This window comes from Myotis lucifugus, unplaced genomic scaffold (assembly GCF_000147115.1).
Source record: "Myotis lucifugus unplaced genomic scaffold, Myoluc2.0 scaffold_1790, whole genome shotgun sequence".
Taxonomy (NCBI): domain Eukaryota; kingdom Metazoa; phylum Chordata; class Mammalia; order Chiroptera; family Vespertilionidae; genus Myotis; species Myotis lucifugus.
In genome coordinates this window covers 13,864-38,488 of record NW_005872838.1, presented here as the reverse complement: position 1 = coordinate 38,488, position 24,625 = coordinate 13,864, and the positions used below count along the sequence as shown (strand labels likewise).

The 24,625-nt window shown below is 41.7% G+C and overlaps 1 protein-coding gene and 1 long non-coding RNA gene across 18 annotated transcripts; one reads left to right on the top strand and one right to left on the bottom strand.

Annotated features, from left to right (window-relative positions):
• Nucleotides 1-307: 307 nt before the first annotated feature.
• INTS10 (integrator complex subunit 10) lies at nucleotides 308-23,141 on the bottom strand. 17 transcript variants are annotated; one of them, XR_002827578.1, is made up of 19 exons: nucleotides 22,674-22,901; nucleotides 22,192-22,259; nucleotides 20,400-20,503; nucleotides 19,555-19,694; nucleotides 17,701-17,782; nucleotides 17,104-17,244; nucleotides 16,284-16,455; nucleotides 15,506-15,675; nucleotides 14,287-14,420; nucleotides 13,541-13,697; nucleotides 12,371-12,453; nucleotides 11,530-11,682; nucleotides 10,526-10,634; nucleotides 8,419-8,498; nucleotides 7,089-7,251; nucleotides 6,066-6,159; nucleotides 3,951-4,758; nucleotides 2,893-2,970; nucleotides 652-715 (listed from the first exon to the last, which is right to left on the bottom strand). XR_002827578.1 is itself a non-coding variant. In XM_014450162.2 (18 exons), exons 1-18 carry the CDS (start codon nucleotides 22,800-22,802, stop codon nucleotides 559-561), a joined length of 2,211 nt encoding a protein of 736 aa, XP_014305648.1. In that variant the 5' UTR covers nucleotides 22,803-23,141; the 3' UTR covers nucleotides 325-558. The 17 variants fall into 17 exon arrangements, 14 of the variants coding, with proteins under 14 accessions (XP_014305652.1, XP_006108187.1, XP_014305648.1 ...); XM_014450162.2 differs by lacking the exon at nucleotides 3,951-4,758 and having other exon boundaries at nucleotides 325-715; nucleotides 13,541-13,694; nucleotides 22,674-23,141; XM_014450161.2 differs by lacking the exon at nucleotides 3,951-4,758 and having other exon boundaries at nucleotides 325-715; nucleotides 22,674-23,136.
• LOC111824493 lies at nucleotides 18,334-20,305 on the top strand. The gene is made up of 2 exons (XR_002827581.1): nucleotides 18,334-18,965; nucleotides 19,531-20,305. It is a non-coding gene; the product is annotated as an uncharacterized LOC111824493 (long non-coding RNA).
• Nucleotides 23,142-24,625: the final 1,484 nt, after the last annotated feature.

Here is a 24,625-nt window from a genome sequence, read left to right as displayed (position 1 = left end):
CCACGGCCTAAATGTGGAAAATAAAATCTTGAGATCATGGAAGGAATAATGTATGTATGTTTTTTCAGAGAGGAAGGGAGAGGGAGAGATAGAAACATCGATGAGAAAGAATCATTGGTCGGCCGCCTCCTGCACACCCCCCCCCTCCCGCCCCCCGCCTCTAATGGGGACAGAGCCTGCAATCCGGGCATGTGGCCTGACCATGAATCGAACTGTGAACTCCTGGTTCATAGGTTGGCACTCAACCACTGAGCCACTGTGGCTGGGCAAAGGAATAATGTTTTAAAGTAAAGCACACCACAATAAATTTCTAAAACCTCCAAATTTGGGATGATTTTTTTATTTACAAAACAGATTCTTTTGTTTTACAAAAATTACCAAAAAAGGTGACTTTTAAAAAATAGAAGTAGCTTCTCAGGTTTTCGGGAACTATTTTTAAGTAGCCAAGGAGTTAGAACCTAGGTGGATTTCTTCGTTTTAAGAAGTGTGAAGCGACATTTATCAAGGCTTCACGTCTCCCCCAAATTTTTGTATCGTCTCTGGCGGAAAGGGCTCCCGTCAGGTCAGAGTCTGCAGAAGCAAGATCTTCTCGTTGATGCAGAACCTGTGCAGCACCACCATCAAGTTCTCTCCACAGCGGGACACCTGGCGCTCCATGGCCAGGCGGAAGTCCTCCTTCACGCCCTTGGTGATGCCCCGAGTGACCGTGTGGTGCCTGAGGGCAGCAACAGGGAAACAGAGGGACACCGTGGTTAGCGCTGGTTCTACAGGGCGGGGCCTCTGGGGTAGGAGTAAAGCCTACCTCAAATCTAAGTATAAGACATTTTAAAAAGAAAGAAAAGCCCTAACCAAACCGCCCCCTTTGCCCATTCCTTCTCAAAGACTTAAAACTAGAGAGACACCTTTCCCACTCAAGAAAAGAAGATTTTAAAGATCTAAATGTTCGGTAAAATGCCACCTGCTTCGCTTTTGAACTCCTGTAGCTTGGACATTATGCATCCCTACGCTGACTTGTGCACAATTCAGTTACTGTGGGCTGCAGAGGCAGCAGCAGGGAGGAGGGAACCAAAATGAGTGCCACCAAACAGCTTAGGCACCTGGCCCCGGGGGCTGGGGCTCCGTGAAGGGCTCAGGGACTGTGCTCAGCCACCGGTCACAAGCACATCTCTGTCCCCTGCTGCCAAAACAGGACGGCTCTGCTAAGTGCTGAGCCCAGCAGGTCAGGTCTGCTGGCTCCCAAGACAAGAGAGAGTCTGGCACCCGCGGGGAGGGAGCAGCACAGTCACTGAGCAATAGTCAAAGGCCAGCAAAAGCCACCTGAAGACCGGATCCAGTCCATGTGCACAGACCTGCATGCTGGTGGGAGGGCCCGTGGGAGCACAAGCAAAGATCTCCAGCTACATTCTCCAGGGTGTGCTTCAGAGCAGCGGTCGCCAACCGGTGGTCCGCGACCACTCGTGGTCCGTGAGGTCCGAAAGGTTGGCGACCGCTGCTTTAGAAAGGGAAACCACACAGGAAATCCCAGAAAAGACACCAACGTGAAGAAGGAAAAGAAAAATCTAGCAAAACTCAATGGATTCAATGAAAAGGAAAGGAGTTTTGACACCAGTTCAGTAATTTGGTGGGTTAGACAAACAGAAACCACCTCCATTCCCCACCCCTACTGCCTCACTTCCCTCAGACACAGTAACAGGGATTAAAATTAGATTTTTATGTGCTCGCTTCAGCAGCATATATACTAAAATTAGATATTTATGTGTTGGTCAAAACAACACCATTGAAACCACTCTAAAATGTTTGTTTTTTTAAAACTTGTACTAGCATATAAAACAAGTACAACAAAGTCATAAAGTTGCAAAGAAAGACCCCCAGCCTTGTCAGGCTGGTAGTGACATTACTGGGCACGCCGCAATGCTGGGAACTACGCAGCAGAACAGCGGTGCCGCGGGGAACACACGCAGTTCTTGCGGACTTTTCTAGTGACGTCTGGCTGGTTCACTTGGCAATTAGGACACAGTGTCAGGCCGAGGCCACGAGTCCCACTGGGAACAGACAGACCTTAGGCTGTCCTGAGACACTGCATTTCTGGGAGCCAGCCTGCAACCCCAAATTGGAGCCGACTCTCTGACCAACCAAAAGTTACTGGTATTTGCAGACAGTCAAGGGCATTGATGGTGCAAAGCAAACTCTCTACTAGTAAATTAAAACTAGTACAAATATAATAAACTGTATCCTGCTGATCGTGGTTCAAAGGTACTGTTTCACATATATACAGAGCAGCACAACTCAGTCATGTGTCTGTCAGAGCCTCTATGCCTCTGGTAAATTTAGATGAAGGAGAGAATTAGCTCTTATGGTTTAAGAACAGGATAAATCAGCTAATAACCGTGATATTCTAGCTACCCAATATTTTTAATTCAGAAAGACAAGGTCTGAAAAACCAGTATCGGCGACAGGCGAGTATACTGTGCTAATGCCTGTTGAGACCGAAATCTTAACACTGGTCACTCATTTAAAAACTCAGGAGTAAACATTTACTTAAAATAAGCTTTAGCATCCTCCAATGTTTATAACGGAATGCCTTACACTTTCTCAAAAGAAGAGTTCAGTGCCTAATGTGCACTCAATCTGACACAGTTTTATATAACTTTCATGTTTTTCCAGTTCCATAATGATTTTTAAACCGAACACAAAAACACTGGCAACTTATGGCAAAAAAATAAGAAATGTTACAATATTACAACCAGATGGTTTGCCAAGGAATGCAGAACAAATTAAAAAATAAAGAAAGCATGGAAAAGAGCACTGAGGAACAAAGAGCTGAAGACCATGGGCAGTAAAACATGTTGACAAAACAGCACACTATATGAGCAGGTGTTTTCCACTTGGTACCTGTCAGCAGTCTGTATGCTGGGCTGAAGCACAGGTAAGAATTCCTGCTGCAGTAACCCCATGGGAGGGCTAGTAGGCCTTTAAAAAACAGCAAACGGCAGCATTCAAACACCCACACCGACTCACCCTGCACTGCAAAAACAACACTCCAGAGAAAAGGCACAGGACGGGAAGCAGACTATACAGAAACCCTTTAACTGCAGGCCCCTGGCCGCGGCTCTCACTGCACCCGCTGCTGGGGCGCGGCCAGAGGCATCTTGGTTCCTGGTCCCCGCGCTCAGCCCACTTGAGATTTGGCATAAAAAGCAACCACTGAGGAAGAGGACGATGAGATGCAATTGAATGGCAGTGGGGAGAGGGGTGAACATTTGAGAAGTCGTGTTTTCAAATCCAGCCTCCTTCACTCTCCACTCTTCTCATGCTCACGCCAGTCCTAGAAATAAACCTGGTGACTTTTTGTAACCATCCTTGATGGGACTGAAGCCCCAAATTGAAGAGGCCCTTCCAAGAGGACTAGAGGGGCTGGCAATGTTTTTGATAAAGGAAGGTTAGTTTGAATTTCAAAAAAGTACTGAGAAAAGGAAAAATGGGGGATGGGAGGGGAAAGAGCCTGGGACCCATGGCTTTGCAGAATTCTGTAACAACAAAGATTTAGTACATTAGCTGGGTGATACCTCACAGATTATTATCCATCCTATTCAAAGCATACATAGGACACCGTTTCCTACTTCATCCAGTCTAATGCAACTAAGATACTGCAAATATCAGCACAGAAATTTTTCTCTGCTTTAAAATACATAAGAGCAAAATGTCTATGTAACAAATGAAGAGCGTATCCCTCCTGTGGGGCAGGCCCCCGGTGCCCAGTGTTCGTACTGTACCTGCTCGCATCCGAGATGCCACAACTAGGATGGACTCACAACCTTACCCAAGGGGAGGGGCTGTACAGTGCTCACATCTCTGCCACTCAGCTGCAGGGGCCACCCACAAGCCTGCAGAGAATTTGTTTGCAACCCAAAGGGAAAAGGAATATAGTTTTACTCAAGATTTCACCGTACCTCAATTGGCAAGAATGCTCTGGCTTATGCCGCTTGCTTCTCCCGCTGTAGGTTAGGCATAAGTAATTGGAAATGCAGGCTTCAAATGGGCTTTGAGACTCACTTAGTGACGACTGGGCAAATTCCTACAGGGGCAGCTCACTAAGTAGCAATCTTATTCCTGCTTTCAAACAGGTTTCCTGCGAAGTTTAGGGTCTAGAAATTAAGGGTTATGTTGACCACAGCAGGGGCATGGAGTTACCTCCCAAAACCTAGAAATACATGCTGTGTATCCTAAACAACGCTTTGCCTTATTATGTGGGTGTCCAAGCCCCCTATCTCAGGGGTTGTCTGCATGTACCCGTCACTGTTTAGCTCAGTAAAAATTGGCTAAAAAAGAAAGATTCAGTGTAAATAAACTTTGAAATTCAACTGGTGATTTTTTGGCAATCTATTCTTTCCCACTTCCACAAACAGTTAAGCAGTATCTAAACCAGGGGTGGGGAATGTCCAGCCCATAGAAGGCCTGCGAAATAATTTGGTCTGGCCCTGTCAAGACATTAGGGGTGAGTTAATTGAGTGACCAAATACAGCAGGCTAATTTTTAAGCTGATAATTTTTTATGGCCTGCGAATGATGTTATAAATATCCAAATGGTCCTGGGCAGAAAAAAGGTTCCCCACCCTTGAAGCAAAGTGAGAATCTTCTGTAAGTTTACTCCTAAGTAAATGGAGTTGGTTCTACTAAGGCTGTCTATATATTATAATTTGTACGATGAGTGTTAGTGGGAATTAACGAAAAAGCTATGTTTGTATACCCAGCCTCAAACCTAGAAAAGAAATCACAAAATCACAACATAAAGGGGTTATGTAGGCTCCCATGTCAAAACGAATCTTCATTCTCAAACACTGTTAAGAATATTTGACCCATGCAATTATTTCCCCAGTTCGTGTTCAGTCTTTGGAAAGTGAATGGAGATGGGAAGATGAGCATGCCCAGTCCATCTTGCTGAAGCAACCGAATTTATAAAGGTCTCATTTTCTTTTAAAAGAGCATTTGTTCTTTTATTTTAAATGTTGAGACTATTAATAACATTTTTAAGATGAAGGACAAGAACCCCACTGAGTCTTCCCTTTCTTTAGACTGGATTCCATAAGACCCTACTATTGACAGCATGTGTCTGCTTTGCACAAATTACTGCGGTCACAGAAATCCAGAATGAACTGCTCTTACCTCCTTCTCCTAACATTTCTAAGACTTGAGAGACAGAACAAGCTGTGGCTATTTCTCCGTCAACAACTAATACTCGCTCAGGTCACAAGTGAGGGAGAAAGGAAGACGTTTTCAGCCTTAGGAGCACTGCCTTCTCCCTCTGGGTCAGTCTCCTGCAGTGACTCGAACGCTGACTTAAGACACGCTGACTATGCAGGACGCAGAGGAGGAAGTATGAAAATCACACTAAGCGTGGCATTTACAGCACAGAGGCTATATCATCCAAACCATGATGAGGATTGAAGGAGAGAAGCAAGATTTATGAGCTATTTAAAAATCATAAATGGTCACCAACTTCCTCTAGGTGTGGGAGGGCATGCCTGAGACCAAGCACCACCATCATTTCTTGGGCCAGGTGTGAACCTGGAGGCCCTAGCCTGGGCTATTTTCCTTTGTGCTATATAAGCAGTGAGGATTGCTGAGGTGGGTCTCCGTTCAACAGTGAAATTCAAGTACAGTTTATAACCAAAGTCTATAGTTTCCCTGATGACTTATCCTAATCTGGTATTTCAATTAAGCGTGGCTTTTTTTCATTAAAAGCACTCTATGTTTAATCTGACATTTATTGACTTAGTCTGTAAATTTTAGAAAGGAAAAGATACCACGAATGAGACTTATGTTTAGTGAAATAGTTTCAGAAGTGACAAAAACATCCTCGTTTAAATAATGTTTGGTCAAAAATGTCATTAAGGAAACGCCAAGCCTTTCAAAAGGCACCAGAATCAAATCTACTCTCAAAAACAGAGACTAGGTTTGGATTCCTTTCTATTAAATTTGTAAAAGGTATAGAAATTTACAAACATTTCCTATAAGCACGCAAAAGGTGAGCATTTAGCAGGGGAGAGCAAAAGACAGTCTGCTTACTTGATCAGCATTCCTTGATTGGGCAGTAATTCCAGATGGATTTTCCCACCTTCCTGAGTTCTTAGGTAGGCAAATTCCTCCAGCATGTCAATATCTGCAGGTCAGATTCAGGTTAACCACGTGTGAGAACAAGGTGCCCTGGTCTCTTGGATGAGGAAACCGCCTTATAGCAATTGAGGAACTAACACCCCATGACAGCTGGAGAGTCAGTATTGGAACCCAGGTCCCTCTGATTCCAAAGCTAATGATTCTTACACCAACCAAACTACCTCACAAAGGTAAACCTGTTTTTCACAGAGATGGCAATATAAAATTCTCTATGATCATAAGAGCAAAATCTTTTGTTTTCTCAATAAGAAATGAGAGGCATTGTATCCCAAAAAACGGTAAGAACTATTGCTCTAGGCACTTGGACAAGGCTATTAGATTTCTCGCAACTCAAAAATAATGTGTTGAGATAAGCGATAAAGTAGAAACACCAAACTGACACATAACCTTCCATTCAAATGTGGTCTTTCCCTAACAGACAGCACGAACACAACACTTCTTATCACTGAAAGCGACTGCTGGGCTGCACATGTGGTGAGCACTCAGCAGCCGTGAGTAGAACTCCAACTGATCCCAGGGGACGGCTGATGCCCAGGAGGCTCGCTTGTGAAAGATGGAGGCCAGTGAGCTGTTATATACCCTATGGCCACACCAGCAACTCTGGGCCTGTTAGGAACCTGTAGGCTACTACTTTAGGCATCTGGGCACCTCCCCAGAAGTCCCTGGAAATAGAAAATGAACAGGGCTGTTGATGTTCCTGATTCCTTACATGACCTCCTTGAAACCTTTTATTTTTTATGACTTTCACAAGACCAATGGCAAATGTCCCACTTTGGATCCCCATTCCTTCTCTTTTCCCCTCAAATAGTGAAAACCATTATTTCTATCCAGAACGGGCCACTTGTTTTTGGAACATGCATTCATAAAAAAAAAAAAAAATCAGAATTTCTTATGCTTAACCAAGAAAAAGGATACTTGTAACATAATTGAAAAAATTCTCATATTGGAAATTTCCTTGTTGGCAAATCTTATTGACAGCTTTCAAGAAAAGATTCTCTCCCCGAGGCCACTCCTGCTGAAGCAATACGATCACATGCCCCAGAGCCATGTCATCCCTGCTGTCCGTGAAAGCTCTAAGCTGCAAGACAAGGGTTGATGCAAACACAGAAGGAAAAGGAAATCATGGGGCAATCCAAAATACACCAGATATCACTTCCTTAAAAAAATGCTATTATTTGAAAATGCATTATCAAAGTCATTAGAGTAAGAAGGGAACACAGTAGAAAACAAACCTGCCTTGCAAGCAGCACACAACTGCCTACGGAGGAGGGAATCCTGAGAGAAGCCTCAGCCCCCCACCCCCGCACTGTGCGCATGGGGTTGGCAGGGTTTACATGGTATCTGATGGAACCTGGGCACGCACAGTGGGCCTGAAGCTTTGAATTTGGGAGTAAGGGCTGGAGAAAGCAGAGTGGTCTATATAACAGAGACAAGAATTGGGGGATTTCTTTCAAGGAGACAGTTGGGAGAGGAGGGTGGGCAAGAAACCCTCTAGGAGAGAAGGGATTGAAAACATGGACTCGGGGAGAGAGAAAGGTAGTGAGCAAAAAGGAAGTAAACAGCAGTGTGAACTGGAGAAACTGACAGAGGACTTTCTGATCTAAGTGAGCAGCGAGGCCTAAAATCACACTTCCAAGTGATTGTGATGAGGAGGTAAGTTTGGAATAACTACTGTAAAGTGAGACCCACCCAGCATTATCGCCCTCTTGCTCATAAAACCTGTCTACGCTAAGGCTCCACAGCGCTGCAGCCGAGCGCCTGGCATTCTGTCAAGTCCTTAACCTTCCCAACTCTGCGGGGCCTTTGCTGGGGTTCATCCTTATGCCTGAAACGCTTCCACCCACTGTATCTTTATGATATTACACTCACTATCCCTCTATGAACCCAACATTTACAATCCCTTCTTCTGTAACTAATATATTCTGAATTGTATAGTGATTCATAAATATATAATGAACCCTGCTATAAGCAAGGTTATTTGCATATTTGTCCCACTATTATTTGTAAACTTCTCAAGGATGGGGATCACTTCCTACTCATCTTCGCCCAGTGCAGTGAGTATTTAATAAATGTCTGTTCACTCCTAGCCCACACACTTTCCTCACTACACCACCTGCATTTGCAAAGGACTAAACTAACATTTGTTCTCAAAGTTCTGAAGTCAAGTCATTCTGAATCATCCGAACAATATTCCAAATGAAATTTCTTTCACACAAAATGAACTTTCCCACAACTTTAAGCTTACCTTAAAACAAGCTAGCATTAAATGCAGGCAGTACGGCATGATAGCCTTGCTGGTACAAGGCAGAAGCTTCAGGTCCGAACCTAATAAAAGTTCACAATATGCTCGTTATTATATAAAAAGAACAACAACAAAAAACAGCTTTGAAAAGCATATGTTTAAGATGCTTTCCTAAAAAAAAGGATGAACAACAGTCACATGATTTCATAAATAGTTAAACCACAATTATGTGTAGTGGAGGTGAAATTGGTTTTTGAATGGTCTCTGGATTTCGTTTATCAATCTTCTTTCCTAAACTTGCTGAATCTACAGATACGTTGGGGATGACTGGTACCTTAACCATACTGAGTCTTCTACCTACAAACATGATTTTTAAAAAGATGGATCTTGGAGAGGGGAAAGAAGGGAGGAAGAGAGAGGGAGAGGAAGAGGGAGAGAGAGAGACAGACAGACACAGAAACACCAACTGGTTGCCTCTTGGATGCACCCAGAAAGGGGAATTGAACCTGCAACCTGGGTAGGTACCCTGACCGAAACCAAACCCATCACCTTTCAGTGTACAGGATGACACTCCAACGAACTGATCCATTATCAGCCAGGGCTACGAACAAGATTTTGACATAACTTTCATTAAATTTATCCCTATGTATTCTATTTGGAGATTTCTTAGGCTTTTCTATGTAGCCAAATATGTTGCTGTATATAAAGGCAGTGTTTTTCAACCTTTATGCCTTTATCTCTTCTTCTTGCCTATTATATTGGCTAGACTATTTTGAATGAAGTGGTGGGAGCAGACATCCTTCTATTGCTGCTGATTCTGGGGAGCATTCAATATTTCATAGTTAAGTATGATGTCACGGAAGTTTCCTTCTATTTTCAGTTTGCTAAGATTTTTAAAATCAGGAATAATAAATGTAAACATAATTGAATTCTACCTATTAAGACAATCATGATCTTCTTTGTTTCATCTGCTAATGTGGTGGATTAGTTATTGATTTTTTAATGTTAATGACTTTTGCATTCCCTGTATACTCGGTCATTTGTATTACCTTTCTTATATATTTGCTATATTTGTCTTGCTACTATTTAGTTAAGGATTCTGGCATCTAGGTTCAGGATGAGCACTGGCCTTTAATGTTTCTTGTGATGCTCATTTGGTTTTGCTATCAGTTATGTTGGTCTTAAAAACTGAACTGAAAAGTATGCCCTCTTCCTCTATTCCTCAAAGAATGCAGGTTAGGATTGTTATTATTTCTTCCTAAATGCTTAGTAGAATTCACCAGTGAAGCCATCTGGAACTGGAGTTTTCTCTGTGGGAGATTTATGATAACAAACTTAATTTCTTTGATAGATATAGGAACATCCAGATTTTCTAATTCGTTTTGTGTCCATTTGGATAAGTTGTGTTTTTCAAGGAATTTTTCCATTTCATCTAAATTGTTGAATTTATTGGCATAATGTTGTTCATAACTTACTTAATGTCCTTGATTTAGGAGGCTCTGTAGTGACATTCCCCCTTTCATTCCTCATACTGGTAGTCAGTGTTCACTTTTTTCTGGATCAGCCTTGTTAGGGTTTATCAATTTTATTAGTTCTTTGCAGAAAACCAACTGTTAGCTTTATTAATTTTCTCTATTTCATTGATTACTGCTCATATTGTTATTATTTCCTGTCTTCAACTTTCTTTGGGTTTAATGTGTTCATCTTTTTCTGACTTTTAAGGTAGAAATTTAGATCAGTAATAGTGAATCTTTCTTATATAATAAGCATGACAGCTAAATTATGTAGTTTTTAAGCAACATGCAACTTGAAGTGCAGCGCAAAAGAGCTCAAGAGGAATATGTACGATCTACATATTCCTAGAATTGGTAAAGGAAGGAAAAGGAGTTCAGAAACTTTAAGAAATGAAGAGAACTCTGGAAGAAAGGCAGACTTCCAGCTACTTAAGAAATCAGAGCCAAGAAAAAGCTTGGTAAGGGATTAACTTTTTATACTTTGTCAAGCCCTGCAGAGCACACAGTACTATTTTATTAGGAATTATAAAAAAATTTCCCAGCCTTGGGTCCTAAAGCTATTTTTTACAAGATAAAAAGAAAAGTTGTCACTGTACCTTTTCTAAATTTGGGCTTTACTTTGGAAGGTTCTTCCTGTGATTTGCCTCCATCTTGAATGGGGAGCACCATGTAGCACATCAAATCCAGGACTTTTTCACATGTCATCTGAGGAGACAAGGAGAAGGAGCTCATGTGAAGTTTCTGACACTGAAAGCAACCCGACACCATGCTGACTATCTGCGTACAACTGGGCAACACTGCACACAGAGTCTGTGGCAATGTCTCCAGACCCTAAGTGGCCATCGCTGTTTGTCCAACACACAGGGAAAGTAACAGTACGGTGAAATCCTGTACTAGACCTCTGAGGGAACAATAACTCGTTCTCTGTTGTTAAAAAAAACCCAACAAAACAAAACTTACTACTTAATCAAACTACCAATGTATTAAATAGCATAGTGGCACCCCAAAGAAGTATGTTTTTGTCTTTACAACATTTACTAACTCACCAGAGAGAAAAATTAACAAAACAGAACATATAGTATGAACTGAATTAAAACATTTATTGAGTATGGAAGCTGTGCAAACTACTGTGATAGGTAGTGAGAGATCCAAGATAAAGAACACTGTCCCCACCCTGTGAAGTTGGAGCTCACAACCAGAAAGATACCCTGAGGTTCAGATAAGCTAATGTAAGACCTCGTTCCCCACTTAGTAAAGGCCCCTTCTGTTCAGTACATCAGGACTGATTCCACTGTGAAGGGATTTCGGGCAAGAAAAGGAAAGAAGGAAGGAAGGAAGGGAGGGAAGGAGGGAGGAAGGAAATCTTCCAAAAAAATAGAACAATAATAAAGCACCGAGGCCCAATTTCAGGGAAACTATAGTAGAGGGAAAATTAAGTACAAAAAATCACCATGATTTCCCAGCAGACTGGGTAATACATCTAGGCAGAAAGACCAAATTTCAAAGTAAACATGCACAGAATTAAAGAGCCACTCCAGGAGGAGGAGGAAACCAGGGTAGCTGAGTGTCCCTGAGGCCTGAGCAAGGTGTCAGTACTCACTCTGTACTCCCCTAGAGCAAAGTGGCAGGTGGCCAGCTGGATGAGCGCCCTCTGATGCTCCAAGGTTCCCTGTCCCGTGAGCTGTGGCTGAGGAAGTGATCCCTGGAGAGCTGCTAAGTGATGCAGGCTGGCTATTGCCTTTTTATATTGACCCTTAGAAAGATAAACAGCAAGAAGGGGAAAAATACTGCCATTAAAAACAAATAAACCAACCTCCTGAGTTACCTAAGCAATTAGCAAGTAACTACAAATAAGGTACCTCTGCTTGATTACCCAAGGAGGAATAAGGAGGCTTAGCAACGGCCTTTCTGGTCTTTAAGACTAAATAAAATGACGCAAGCCCTTTGATAAAGTACATTTTGAATATACCATTCCTCCATCAACATTTTACTACTAAGACCACTTCTCTTTTATGAGGGGTGAAAGCAGCAACCTGTCCATTTCAACCAGAGGATGAAAGCTCTCCATCCCATTAGTGAATGGTCTGCTCTCTCCATTCCAGGCATAAGGAGCTCTGCAACAGCAGAGCAAGGCAGAAACTCTTCACCAGAGTAGAGAGGGGGAGGAGTGAGAAGTACCCATCTTTTAGTGAAAAGTAAAAATCTCATTTTTACAAAGGACTGGACTGGACATACCAAAAGTAATACAGAAGATGCAGCCGTGCTGTTTTGGAGTTACTGTGAGATGAAAGTGAACCACAATTCCTCCGTCACTGAGACAGAACACCTGTCTTCAGAGCAGGGACTAATAGTCCACAGAGGGACGTACACATCTTGCATGCTGATGGTTAGCAACAGTCATCCTGTACAGACACAGGTGCTTAAAACAGACATGACTCTACCTGATAGATGATCATATCAGTGAGGAAGATTCTTAACCAAAGCCAAGTATCCGTCTTCCATGCCAAACAAATTCGTGTAAATTCTGAGCGAGAATTCAAAGGAAATTTACCAAAAATATGTAACACTGAACAGAACTAAATAACCCAGTAAGAGAGAACAACAGCCAGAGAAACACATTACCAAAAAATAGACAGTAATTGTAGAGTTTGATTTCTGATTTCTAAAACAATGGTCTAGAACTTCAATTAGACAGTACAGCTAGAACAGAATACTTAGTAATACACAAGCACATTTTATTAGGCACCAACATTTACTGAGCACATGCGATGTGCCAAGAACTGTTCCAAATGCTTTTCACATATTACCTCATTTATCTTTTCAATTACTTTGCTCCTCCCCGCCCAAAAGATCTTGTTTTATTTTTACCCCATTAAAATACTATGCAACACTAAGAGTTTTATTCCTTTTTAAGACAATTTGTAGCTAAAGGAAAAGTCACATACATGCTCACAAGTCTAGATACAACAGGAGAAACAGAATGCTGCTGTATTTGCTTAGAAACATGCCCAAGGGCTCTGTACAGGCACGTGACAGAGCAGGACAGGCATGAATGTCCACTGGCTAAAAGGAAGTAATGAGCCTTGACTCCAAAGGATGGCAAAAATACGTTGGTTAGCAAAGCGCTGGTCATTTGTAAGAAATGCTGATATACTTAATAGTTTAATACTATTCAGATGAAACACCCTATTTTTATGTCTATACTTCAAAGAAAACAGGCTTTCTATAGCATTTGGATTTTGAGGTTTTTGGACAGTGGAGTTAATGCAGATGGAAAACAGCATTACTTTTTGTATTCTTAGTTACATGTGGTTAAGGAAGATACAGAGCAACAGGACAGGATAATTAAAAGCACAAAACAAACAAACCCAGGAAAAAAAGGCCGGCAATAGAAATTTTAAAAGATCCAAAACTCTCCCTCTACTTCACCCCAACCCTGATTATAATATACACTCAGAGCAGAAGCTAAGAGGTGAATGGTTATTTGAATATTAATAACTGATTAGGTCTTAATTTAGTCATAAATGACTTGACATATCAAGTAATTTTTTTAGCACAATGATTTTATATAAAAAAATTAAACAGCACTAATAGGACAAGCATATTCTTACCCTTGTCAAGGAATTCTAGGGAATAGAGCAACTCCCAGCTCTCCCTGGCCAACTTAAAGCTTTCTAACACTTCAATTGAGTTCGCAAGTTCTGCTTTATTGATGACAATGTGACGATTCCTTCCTTTGGCTGAACAGTCCTCGTCGTCGGAACTCTGCTTGGAGAATGTGAAGAACACGATCACTCTTTGTTGTGGGGTTTCCTGTGTACTGTAGACTTTCTGGCCGTTATCCCTGCCTCTACTCACCACATACTAACAGCAACCCTTCCCCACCCAGCGATGATATGACCATCAAAAATGTCCTCTGCCCCGGCCAGTTTTGCTCAGTGGATAGTGAGTCAGCCCGCAGACTGAAGGGTCCCGGATTCGATTCTGGTCAAGGGTACACGCCTTGGTTGCAGGCTTGATCCCTGGCCTTGGTTGGGGCATATGCAGGAGGCAACCAATTGATGTGTCAGACACACCGATGTTTCTGTCTCTCTCCCTCCTTTCCACTCCCTCTAAAAAGCAATGGAAAAATATCCTTGAGTGAGGATTAACAACAACAACAAAGTCCTCAGATATTGTCAAGTGTCCCTAGGGGTCAAAATTACTTCTAGCTAGGAACCACTGAGTTATACAGTAACTACATGTTATAACTAAAACCTAAGCTTTATCAATTTAGTTCCAAAACCATATTTTACAGACTAATTTCTAAAAAAAATCATAAACATATAATCTATTAATAATCACTGAAAAGGATTACCATGGGTTTTTCTCTTCCTTCTGCCAGTTTCCTCTTTTTATGTATGTGTTTATTACGATCAATTTCTATATCACCATACACATTTGATACATCCTCCAGGAGAACCAGTGGAACTTGGCTTGGGGCATTAGGACCTATGGGTGGGGTAAAACACCAACAATTAAAAATGTAGCAAGGAAAACAACACTTAATATCAGGTGGAAGTTTACTCAACTTTCATGTAAAAATATAGGTCATTAAAAATTTGTACAGTGTGGCCCCAATTAGGAAAACAAACAAGTGTATATGTATAGAAAAAGACTGTACAGGTATACACCAATTGTTAACAGGGGTTCTCCCAACAGTAGCAGATAACAAAAAAAAAAGTTCCTTTTTTGTATTTGTTCTTACGTTTTTACAAATTTTTTACCATAATCATGAATCATAAAATTACCAAAAAAAGTAAGGCTACAAAATTACACGTACATGATGGTTATAAATTCCAAACAAATCTAATATATGAAAAGACTATAAGGCAATACACAAAAATGGGAGCTGTGTTATACTGGAAGAATTATGGGAGATTTCACACTCGTATTTTTCTTTTTTTTTTTCTTTAAATATATTTTATTGATTTTTTACAGAAAGGAAGTAAGAGGGATAGAGAGTTAGAAACATCGATGAGAGAAACATTGACCAGCTGCCTCCTGCACATCCCCTACTGGGGATGTGCCTGCAACCAAGGTACATGCACTTGACCAGAATTGAACCTGGGACCTTTCAGTCCGAAGGCCGATGCTCTATCCACTGAGCCAAAACGGTTAGGGCTCGTATTTTTCTTATTTTCCAGGATTTATATGTATATATTTTTTTCTCTGTACCATTCCAATTTTAGTCTATGTGCTGCCGAAGCGAGATATATATATATATATATAAAATTTAAAAAGTCTTTGCCTATTGCAAAGTCTTTGTGAAATCTACTTCAATACTTTGCTACATCTGCTGCTTTTTCAAAATACAGGCATTCAATGTCTGCATTTAGTTTCATATTGCCACTACATTTTTTGACATAGAAACTTTTAATGAAGATGTACTTACATAAACCAACAATAACTAAATAAAGCGCTGCTTTCACCCCACAATTATCTGGATCCGAGAACAATGTTAAGGTAAGCATTTTTATCTTCACCATCCCCACTGAGGCCAGTATTTTGGGACACTCTAAAATTCTTAAACCAACCTTGGAAGAGAGATGGCTGTATGCTATTGACATACTGGAATGCATTCTTAAAGAAGACCAACATAGTGGAATAAACCACTTGGTTTTTATATTTTGCATGAGCTTCATTATCAAAGTTGTTCATGTATCTGCAGAGATCCTTCATTCTATGCAAAATATCACCATAGCTTCTGAAAGATGAAGAATGATAAAATTTGCTTAATTACTCTGGGCTTGTCAGCAAAAGGTCAAGAGAAATGTCCCAGGAGAGCCATTACATTTACCAAATGTAATTTTAGGCATGTAAAACTAGTCTTTATTGTCCACATATGGCTGCAAATTCTCCTGAATTAGAGCAGTGATTAGACCAATATTTTATGAAACAAAAATGCCAAGTAGCTTCTCTTTCCTCTGAACATCAAGGAGTACTTCAAACTCAACATCATCTTAGAGTTCCTATTTCTGTTGGGAATCTTTTAATAAAATGAAAAACTACCCTCTTTTGCATAAATACTGTGTGTTACAGAATTTACCCAAAGAGAGATGTACCAATATCCTATTTAATAATATGCTAATTAGACCAAACAGCCAAACGACCTTCCGGCCATTCTTCCGGACTAAAATGGGGCTGTGAGGGCTGGCCGAGGCAGCCGGGGCTGCGAGGGCCGAGCCCTTGCACAAATTTCGTGCATCAGGACTCTAATATTAATATATTAAAAAGTTATTTTGTTTCTTAGGATCCTGAGATTATGCTATCAAAGATTTGTTAGGTAGTTCTAGAAACGAACAATTTTTTTACCGTCTTCCTTTATCCATCTGCCATTCACATCTCATTCCAACAACATTCAAAATCTTAAACAACCTCTCCCAAGGGTCCACAATCTGGGATGATTTTTCAGTCAATCCTTCTATTATGTACTTCTGAGAGCTACGTTTGCTAGGTGACATTAAATCAGAGGTTTCCTGCACACCTGAGATGTAAGAAAAAAAAAGCCTGCAATTAACATTACTACTTAACTGTTTATATCAGTGGTTCTCAACCTTCTGGCCCTTTTAATACAGTTCCTCATGTTGTGACCCAACCATAAAATTATTTTCGTTGCTACTTCATAACTGTAATGTTGCTACTGTTATGAATCATAATGTAAATATCTGATATGCAGGATGGTCTTAGGCGACCCCTGTGAAAGGGTCATTTGACTGCCAAAGGGGTCGCGACCCACAGGTTGAGAACCACTGGTTTATATGGTACTTGATAGAGGAAAAAAAAATCACTCCCCATTCAAAAAGCTAGAGCACAGAATCTCAACATGTTGTGTCTTGTTCAAGGACCTACACTGGCCATTGGTAATGTAGGAAGTGACTTTGAGCTGTGGTACATGTATAAAGCTCAGTGTATAAATAGAGTTCAACAAGTTAACTGTTGCAATTTAGGGGTAAAATTGGGTCCAGAAAAGTCTCATCTCTTAACTGCAGTATTTCTTTTCTAGAAACCTTCTTTTAGAAACATTATCAAACTGGTATGTATCCAGAGGGAATAATGAGCATGCTGAGGGATTTCTGACTTTGTAATTTTACTAAAGTCTGTCTAAACAAGATTGTAGGACATTCCTACTTACCTTGATGCTGATTCTCTACCTGAGTAGACCTGGTGACATAATTGATATAAAATTCAGCTGCTTTGTTCAAGTACTTGTATAATAAATTGGCAGGCAACCGAACATCATGGTTGTTAATTATTAGAGGAAGGACATCACAAACTGTTGATGAGGAAAAATAAGAAAAAAATAGTTCAATTGTCTATCTTAGGGTTCTGACAAAAACAAAATTTATTTTCGAGTTCACTTAATGTAGTACCTAAAATGTACAGGGGGGCACATTTATTTGAAAATTGCAGTGCAGAGGCACACCAGTGGGTGAAGTCAGCAAGAAAACACGGGCAGATTCTATATTGTGGGTAAGATGTTTGTTTATTATTACACTGCATACTTAAATATACAGTCACACATATTCTTTGGGAGATATCAAATATGACATTACAAAAACTTAGAAATTGTTTAAAATGCTTTCTGGACTGAAAAAATAAACAATGATTTAAATGCCGAAATATGAAAAGTTCCTTTGCTTTCTACCAATGGCCTGAACCCTGAAATGATACTTACCCCTGCATATTCTACATAGCATAAGGACTTAATATAAAATACAATTTTTCTTACCAAATAATTTTCTAAAGCAGTTAACAGGAGATTCTTGTTCTTCAATGGTTTCAGCCTCTAGCAGTGCCTCCCCAAGGCCAACCTGTTTCAAAATACATTTAATCATTTAAATGTGTTACAGTTTAACATGTCAGAATTACACGAAGAAACATGTGATTTTTTTGTTTTTAATCCTCATTCGAGGATATTCTTCCCCCCAATGATTTTTAGAGAGTGGAAGGGAAGGGGAGAGCCAGAGAGAGAAACATCAATGTGAGACACATCGGTTGGTTGCCTCCTGCATGTGCCCCAACCGTGGCCAGGGGCCGAGCCTGCAACTGAGGTACACACCCTTGACAGGAATCGAACCCGAGACCCTTCAGTCCAAGACCCAACACTCTAACCACTAAGCCAAATAGGTTAGGGCAATAAGGTATTTTTTTAATTTACCACATAGTTTGTATATTTAAGCTTCCCGAAAAACAAATATTTTCATATTAAAGACTAGAAAACAAAAAAACATCAGCAACACAGCTCAGAAGGGAATCCCTAATTCACCTGACCACAGATCACTTTGTCTTGGTTATTTTCCTCTGAAATGGTAATATTAAAACCCTAACAAAATGTGTAAGAAATGTAAAGAATGCACAGGAACTAGAGTTAGAATGATAATAGAGATGTAGAGATTTTCTAAGAAATGTGGAAAAAACTCTACTATCTACCTCAAGATGTGTCATGTGGATGAAACATCACTTTCAAGAGTTGTCTGGAGTAGCCAGTCGTACAGCCTGCACTCGGCTGGACAGACTAGGAGTTTTAAGCCACCTTTCCATTACTGATGCCCTAGTATAGCAGAAAGCTGGCTTATCAAATCCACCAAGATGTCAGCATTATCTTCCTTGCGACTACTTGGCATGCACAAGGTTGGGGTGGGACAATGGGAACGATTACACAGCACAGAAAGTTTAAAGTCAGAGTAATGATCAGGGACTATACTGGGTTGAATAGTGTCCCCTCCAAAATTCATGTCCACCCAGACCCTCAGAATGTGACCTTACACAGATTTTACCTTACAAAATGTGAGCTCTTTGTAGACACAATTAGGTAAGATGAGGTCATACTGGATTAGGGTGGGACCTAACTCAATGACCTTATATAAGAAGGTCATGTAAAGACACAGACACACAAGGAAGCAGGCCATGTGACAATGGAGGCAGAAACTGGAATGATGTCGCTGCAAACCGAGGAATGACAGACTGCTGGCGACTACCAAAAGCTAGGAAACGGTAGGAAGATTAATGATTTGAATCCTGACTCTCCCACTGACGGAAAGTTACTAACATTTAAGATTCAGTTCCCTCATCTGTAAAGTGGAGATTCAGTCCCCTCATCTGTAAAGTGGATATTATGTACACCTCAAGGGGTCTGTGGAGAATAGAAGGAAATTCCTAAAATTTCCCAAAGCCTGCCAATAGCATTCAATTATTACAGATATAAGAAAAGGGCATGAATAGAGAGAAAACAATGTTCATAGGGCAAAAGCATGTGAAAAACATGTCTATTAAGAATATACACTACGGCTCTCATTAAAATTCAAACACATTTTTGAAAACACTGGAATAAGATTATTTTAAAAAACTTTACTCAAAGCTCAGTGACTGTTTCCTTACACTGCTAAAACAACTTCTACTGGAAATTAATGGTTTGGTAATAGTGACATCCTTCTAGCTTTACTGACAAAGATTTAAGTTCAACCTTATCTAATGTTCCTCAGAACGTCTGCTTTACAATATCCACTATAGCTCCTAAGCATACTGATGAATTTGTCGATGACTTTTATGTTCTCTTAAGGAAAAGGAAAGGACCAAATCTTACCCCATGCTGCACCACTGTTTCAGGGAAGCGTCTCAGAAGGAGCAGCAGCATTTCTGATCGTTCCAAGGTGTTGAAGCATTGTTCCGTGACCTTGAGTAACATTTCACACTGGACCCGACCAGGAAGAGTTTCAAATAAACCTGTACACAGCACATCATGTTTTTAGAAGTTCCTTTCAGAAAGAACACTGAAGCAAAAGTGGAAGTAAGGCATTTTTATATACAGAACAGTAAATACTATGTGAAGAATCACTGTTCTTGGGTTTCACCTACAACCTAGAAGGCTTCTGGGTCAGACAGTATTGGGCACAAGATGTTTGTTGAATGACCATAAAAACCTTTTTGGGATCCAGAAGGCAAGAATGATATGTGAAGGGTCACAACAGTGCTTGTTGCTGGCTGAGACAGAGAACATGCACTTGTTTAAGGTGAAAGGACCTACACTGTCTACTTTTTTATCCAGAATTTGAAATATCTGATTGGCTATAGCAACCAACACAGAGTAAAGGTTTAAAGAAAGGTCATAAATCATTAAAGTTTCTCTCCTGTTTTGTGAAGATCTGCCTAATGTACAGATACTTTCTGACTGCTGTAAAACCTGTTAAAAATATATTCAGTTCCCTGGACTAACTGATAAGTCCACATCCCTTAAGGAAGCTTACAGGAGTCTAAGCAAATGCTTCAGGGACCAAGTGACACCATTTGTACAGACTTCCGCTGCCAAGAATAAAACATACAAATGGCTACCAATATTACAGATGTCATTTTTTGGCGAAATTACTACATTTAACTTGGTATTCCAGAAACAGTAACTTATACACTGTTAAGTAATTACTCCATTCTTACTTCTTAAAAATTGGGTTTGTTTATCCTGTGAATCGTTCCTTAATGCTGATGTGATAATGCTGATTTCTCTCCATACCACCGGCTGATCTGGGAAATTCACAAACCTAGTTTTAAAATGAATGCATTAAATTAAAATGTCAGATTCTATATAATATCCAACAAAGAACATTAACATTTGAATAAAAACACATTTTTCATTATTCCAAGTGAATACGTAGATGTACTAAAACAAACCAAAATAAAGATATAAAAATAAAAAAAAGATATAAAAATAAAAACTAATTTTAAAAAAATGAGGGTATCAGCCCTGGCCAGTGTGGCTCAGATGGTTGAACTTCCCATACCAAAAAGGTTGTGGGTTCGGTCCCTGGCTGGGGTGCATACTGGAGGCAACCAATTGATGTTTCTCTCTCATATTGATCTTTCTTTCTCTCCATTCCTCTCTAAAAAAAAAAAATCAATAAAAACATATTTTAAAAAATGAGGGTACCCACAAGAGTTTTGAGATTTTTGCAAGAGAAAAGATAATATTTCATATGTGTAAAGTACTTCTAAATATCAACAAGAAAAAAAAAGGTACCCAAAGAAAAAGTGGGCAAAGGCAAATCACAGAAAAAACACAAGTAGCCAAAGAGAACATTTGAAAAGATTAGGAATATAATGGAGACAACTATTTAAAAATAGCAAAATACCATTTTCTATCACATTGGCAAACATTTAAATCTGAAAGTCTGATAATATCCACTGTTGGCAAAGGTATGGAAAAATGGACACGCATACACCAATAGTGAAAATGTAAATTGGAATGGTATTTTGGGGAGAGAGAGCACTTTGACAGTGTATCAACATTTAAAATGTGCAAACGTTCACTAGGGAAATCCAGGTAGAATCTATTCTACAGAAAACATCAAAACATGGGTACAATATTGCCTATGGACACTGTAATTTCAAATTTGGAAACTACCAATAAAAGAGTGGTAATGAAATGCTATGCAGACATGAAGAAGAACGAAGTAGATCTCTACCTACGAACAGAAAAAGGGGTCCTTTACTTACAGGAAAAGGGGGTGAAGAAAGCCAGCTGCAGAATAATCAGTATGATCTCGCTTTTGTAATCCACCCCCCAAACGTGCTATATGCATCGTGTGTATGTGTATCTCTCACACACACACACACCTTAACTCTGGCGGAATTTAGGAGGCGGGAGGGGGGCAGGCTTTCACTTTTTATTCTGCATGCTTCAGTATTGTTTTAACGTCTATATAGAGCAGAGGTTCTCAACCTGTGGGTCGCGACCCCTTTGGGGGTCGAACAGCCCTTTCGCAGGGGTCGCCTAAGACCATCGGAAAACACATATATAATTACATACTGTTTTTGTGATTAATCACTATGCTTTAATTATGTCCAATTTGTAACAATGAAAATACATCCTGCATATCAGATATTTCCATTACGATTCCTAACAGTAGCAAAATTACAGTTATGAAGTAGCAACGAAAATAATTTTATGGTTGGGGGTCACCACAACATAAGGAACTGTATTGAAGGGTCGTGGCATTAGGAAGGTTGAGAACCACTGATAATAGAGCATCATGTATTATTTCCAAAATAAAAGAAATTCTTGGACAGCAGAGTTTTAACAAGAAACATTAAGACTTCTCTGCAGAGGGCATGCCAGCAACGAACGTTAGGACTCGAGTCATAGCGAAGGCGGGATGTGGCTGAAGGGGAATCTTCCTGCCATGCCCCCTCCACGGAACAAACCGCAGGCGGCCCGCGCCCGCTCACTCACATGTCGTACAGCAGCCTCCCCGCGGGGTTGGTGCGCTCCGCGTTCCGCTCGATGGTGTACATCTCGTACTGCAACACAGACCAGACCGTCAGGCCCCCGCCCCCGCCGGGCCGCAGGGCTGGGGTCCCGGGGTCAGTGCAATAATGTCTTAAAAGTAGAAGGCGCTGCACAGACGGCTGCCATCGTGATACAGGAACGATCGGAGCCTTTCCTAGAGGCGTTGGTGTGCGGTCGGGGCCACACAGCGGTCAACGCGCGCCACACCTCCCACCAGACCCGAGCTCCAGGGCGTTCGCGGGGTCTGCAGGCGCTGGCGTCGGGGGAGAAGGCTTGGGAGGACGGGTCGGGAGGAGGTGGAGAGAAGGGGGAAAGGAGGGGAAAAGGGAGGGGAGGCGGGCGGGCAGGAGCGGCCCTTCCCGGGCAGCCGGGCGCCGCAGCGGCTTACACCTCCCCGAGGCGGAGCGCGCAGGGCCCGACCTCACCTGGATGTTGAAGTCGGCGGGGTAGAGGCTGCGGGCCGTGATCAGCCACGCCTTGGCCGCCCACAGGTCCTGCTGCACCAACTCGCGGGCTCGCTGCACCAGGAACTCGCAGTCGCCCTGGGCCGACATGGCCCAGGAGGGGTCGGGCCGCCGGCCTGAAACAGCCGAACCTTCCGGCTGCGGAGACGCGGCCAACGCCGTGGCCGCCGCCGCTGCCGCCGGGCAGGTTACTGCGCATGTCCGGTCGCAGGGACGCCGGCAGTGGATCGGGAAGAGTTTTCCGGGTTTTGTGGGCAGCCTCTTCCGGTCGGCTCTCAGTGACCGCCAGGCCCCTTCCTCCTCCGCGGAGCTAGTGTTTTGTACGAGTCTTCCGGGTCACCTCCAAAATCCGGAGAAGTGGATTTTCACTCTGGCGGGCTTCACCGAGACCCTGGTCAAGCCAGAGAGCATGCGCGGGAAGCGGCGGGCGCTAGGGGGCGTTCCCCAGTGCTGGCAGCCTCGCGCGGGCAGGTTTCGGGAGCGGGCGAGCGGAGCGGGGCACCCGCAGGTGGCGGGTGTCCCTGGGTGGCCCGCGCCTCTCGGTTCCCGGGACCAGGCTGGGAGGTTGTTTGAGAGGAAGAAGCAGAGGGCGGCCCGGGAGCCGGCGGGAAGGATCCGGTGGTCCCGGCCGGGTTGAGGGCCCGGCCTCTGGGGCACTGCCCGGGAGTAGATGTAGGAGTAAAGTCTGGGCCCAGGTACGGGGCTCGGTACAGCGGGGAGTGTGATGCCTCGCGTTTGGTCTGGTGCCTTTTATCTTTTCTAAGTGCGTCTGTATTTTATTTATTTATTTATTTTAAATATATTTTATTGACTTTTTACAATGAGGAAGGGAGAGGGATAGAGAATTAGAAACACCGATCAGCTGCCTCCTGCACTCCCCCACTGGGGATGTGCCCGCAACCAAGGTACATGCCCTTGACCAGAATCGAACCTGGGACCCTTCAGTCTGCAGGCCGATGCTCCATCCACTGAGCCAAACCCATTTAGGGCTCCAGCAAGGGATTTACAATGTTATGGAGGTATGACCTACAGAAAAATGCTATTTTAAGTATCTTCTCCAACTAGAATTAATGTCATTTTTACAAAAACTTCAGATTTGTTTAGCATTGGAGGGAAAGAGAACGAAATAATTTCTGTCCTCTTGGAAGGGAGGCCGCACTTAAGGCCAGAGGAAGCAATATTTGCCCAATAGGAAGAATGTACCAAAATGTGGGTTCTGATTAGTTCATTCGATTTTTCAATCTAAGTTGTGTAGAAAATTTTTTTAGCAAATTCTATTACCTCTGATAACTTCCATTTAAAACCAAGGGATTAAGGATTCAAAATTGACTTGTGTGTGTTTTTTTAAAGAAATTACTATGTACTTATGTAAACATAAAAATAGTAAATATTCTAAATAAATATAAATAAATACCATTACTATTTATGGTTATACGTAAAGTATAATATATACTTACTAATTATAATGCTTTATAAATAAACAATCTTAAAAATTAGTGGTGGCGCCCTGGCTGGTTTGGTTCACTGGATAGAGCGTCGGCCTGGGGACTGAAGGGTCCCAGGTTCGATTCCGGTCAAGGGCATGTACCTTGGTTGTGGGCACATCCTCAGTAGGGGGTGTGCAGGAGGCAGCTGATCGATGCTTCTCTCTCATCGATGTTTCTAACTCTGTCCCTCTCCCTTCCTCTCTGTAAAAAATCAATAAAATATATTTTTAAAAAAATTAGTGGTGGGTTATTTATTTATGTTTGTGTGCTAGTTTTAGAGATAAGTGACAAATAGGGCAGGCACAAAGGAACACAACGTGAAGTGCCAATGCTATCACATCATTAATGTCTGAGCTCTTTCATTAGTTTATTTTGCTTATTACCCCATTCCAAAAATGGCAATGTTAAGTATCTTCCCCTTTCCTC

Bases quoted from the DNA above. Each gene is read 5' to 3' on its own strand.
- INTS10 (XM_014450161.2), bottom strand. From the start codon at position 22,802: ATGTCGGCCCAGGGCGACTGCGAGTTCCTGGTGCAGCGAGCCCGCGAG. The intron at 17,783-19,554 runs GTAAGATTTGGT...ATTTTGAAACAG, and splicing joins AAACAGTGGTGCAGCATGGG to GTTGGCCTTGGGGAGGCACT. The intron at 16,456-17,103 runs GTAAGTAGGAAT...CTTACATCTCAG, and splicing joins GGTAGAGAATCAGCATCAAG to GTGTGCAGGAAACCTCTGAT.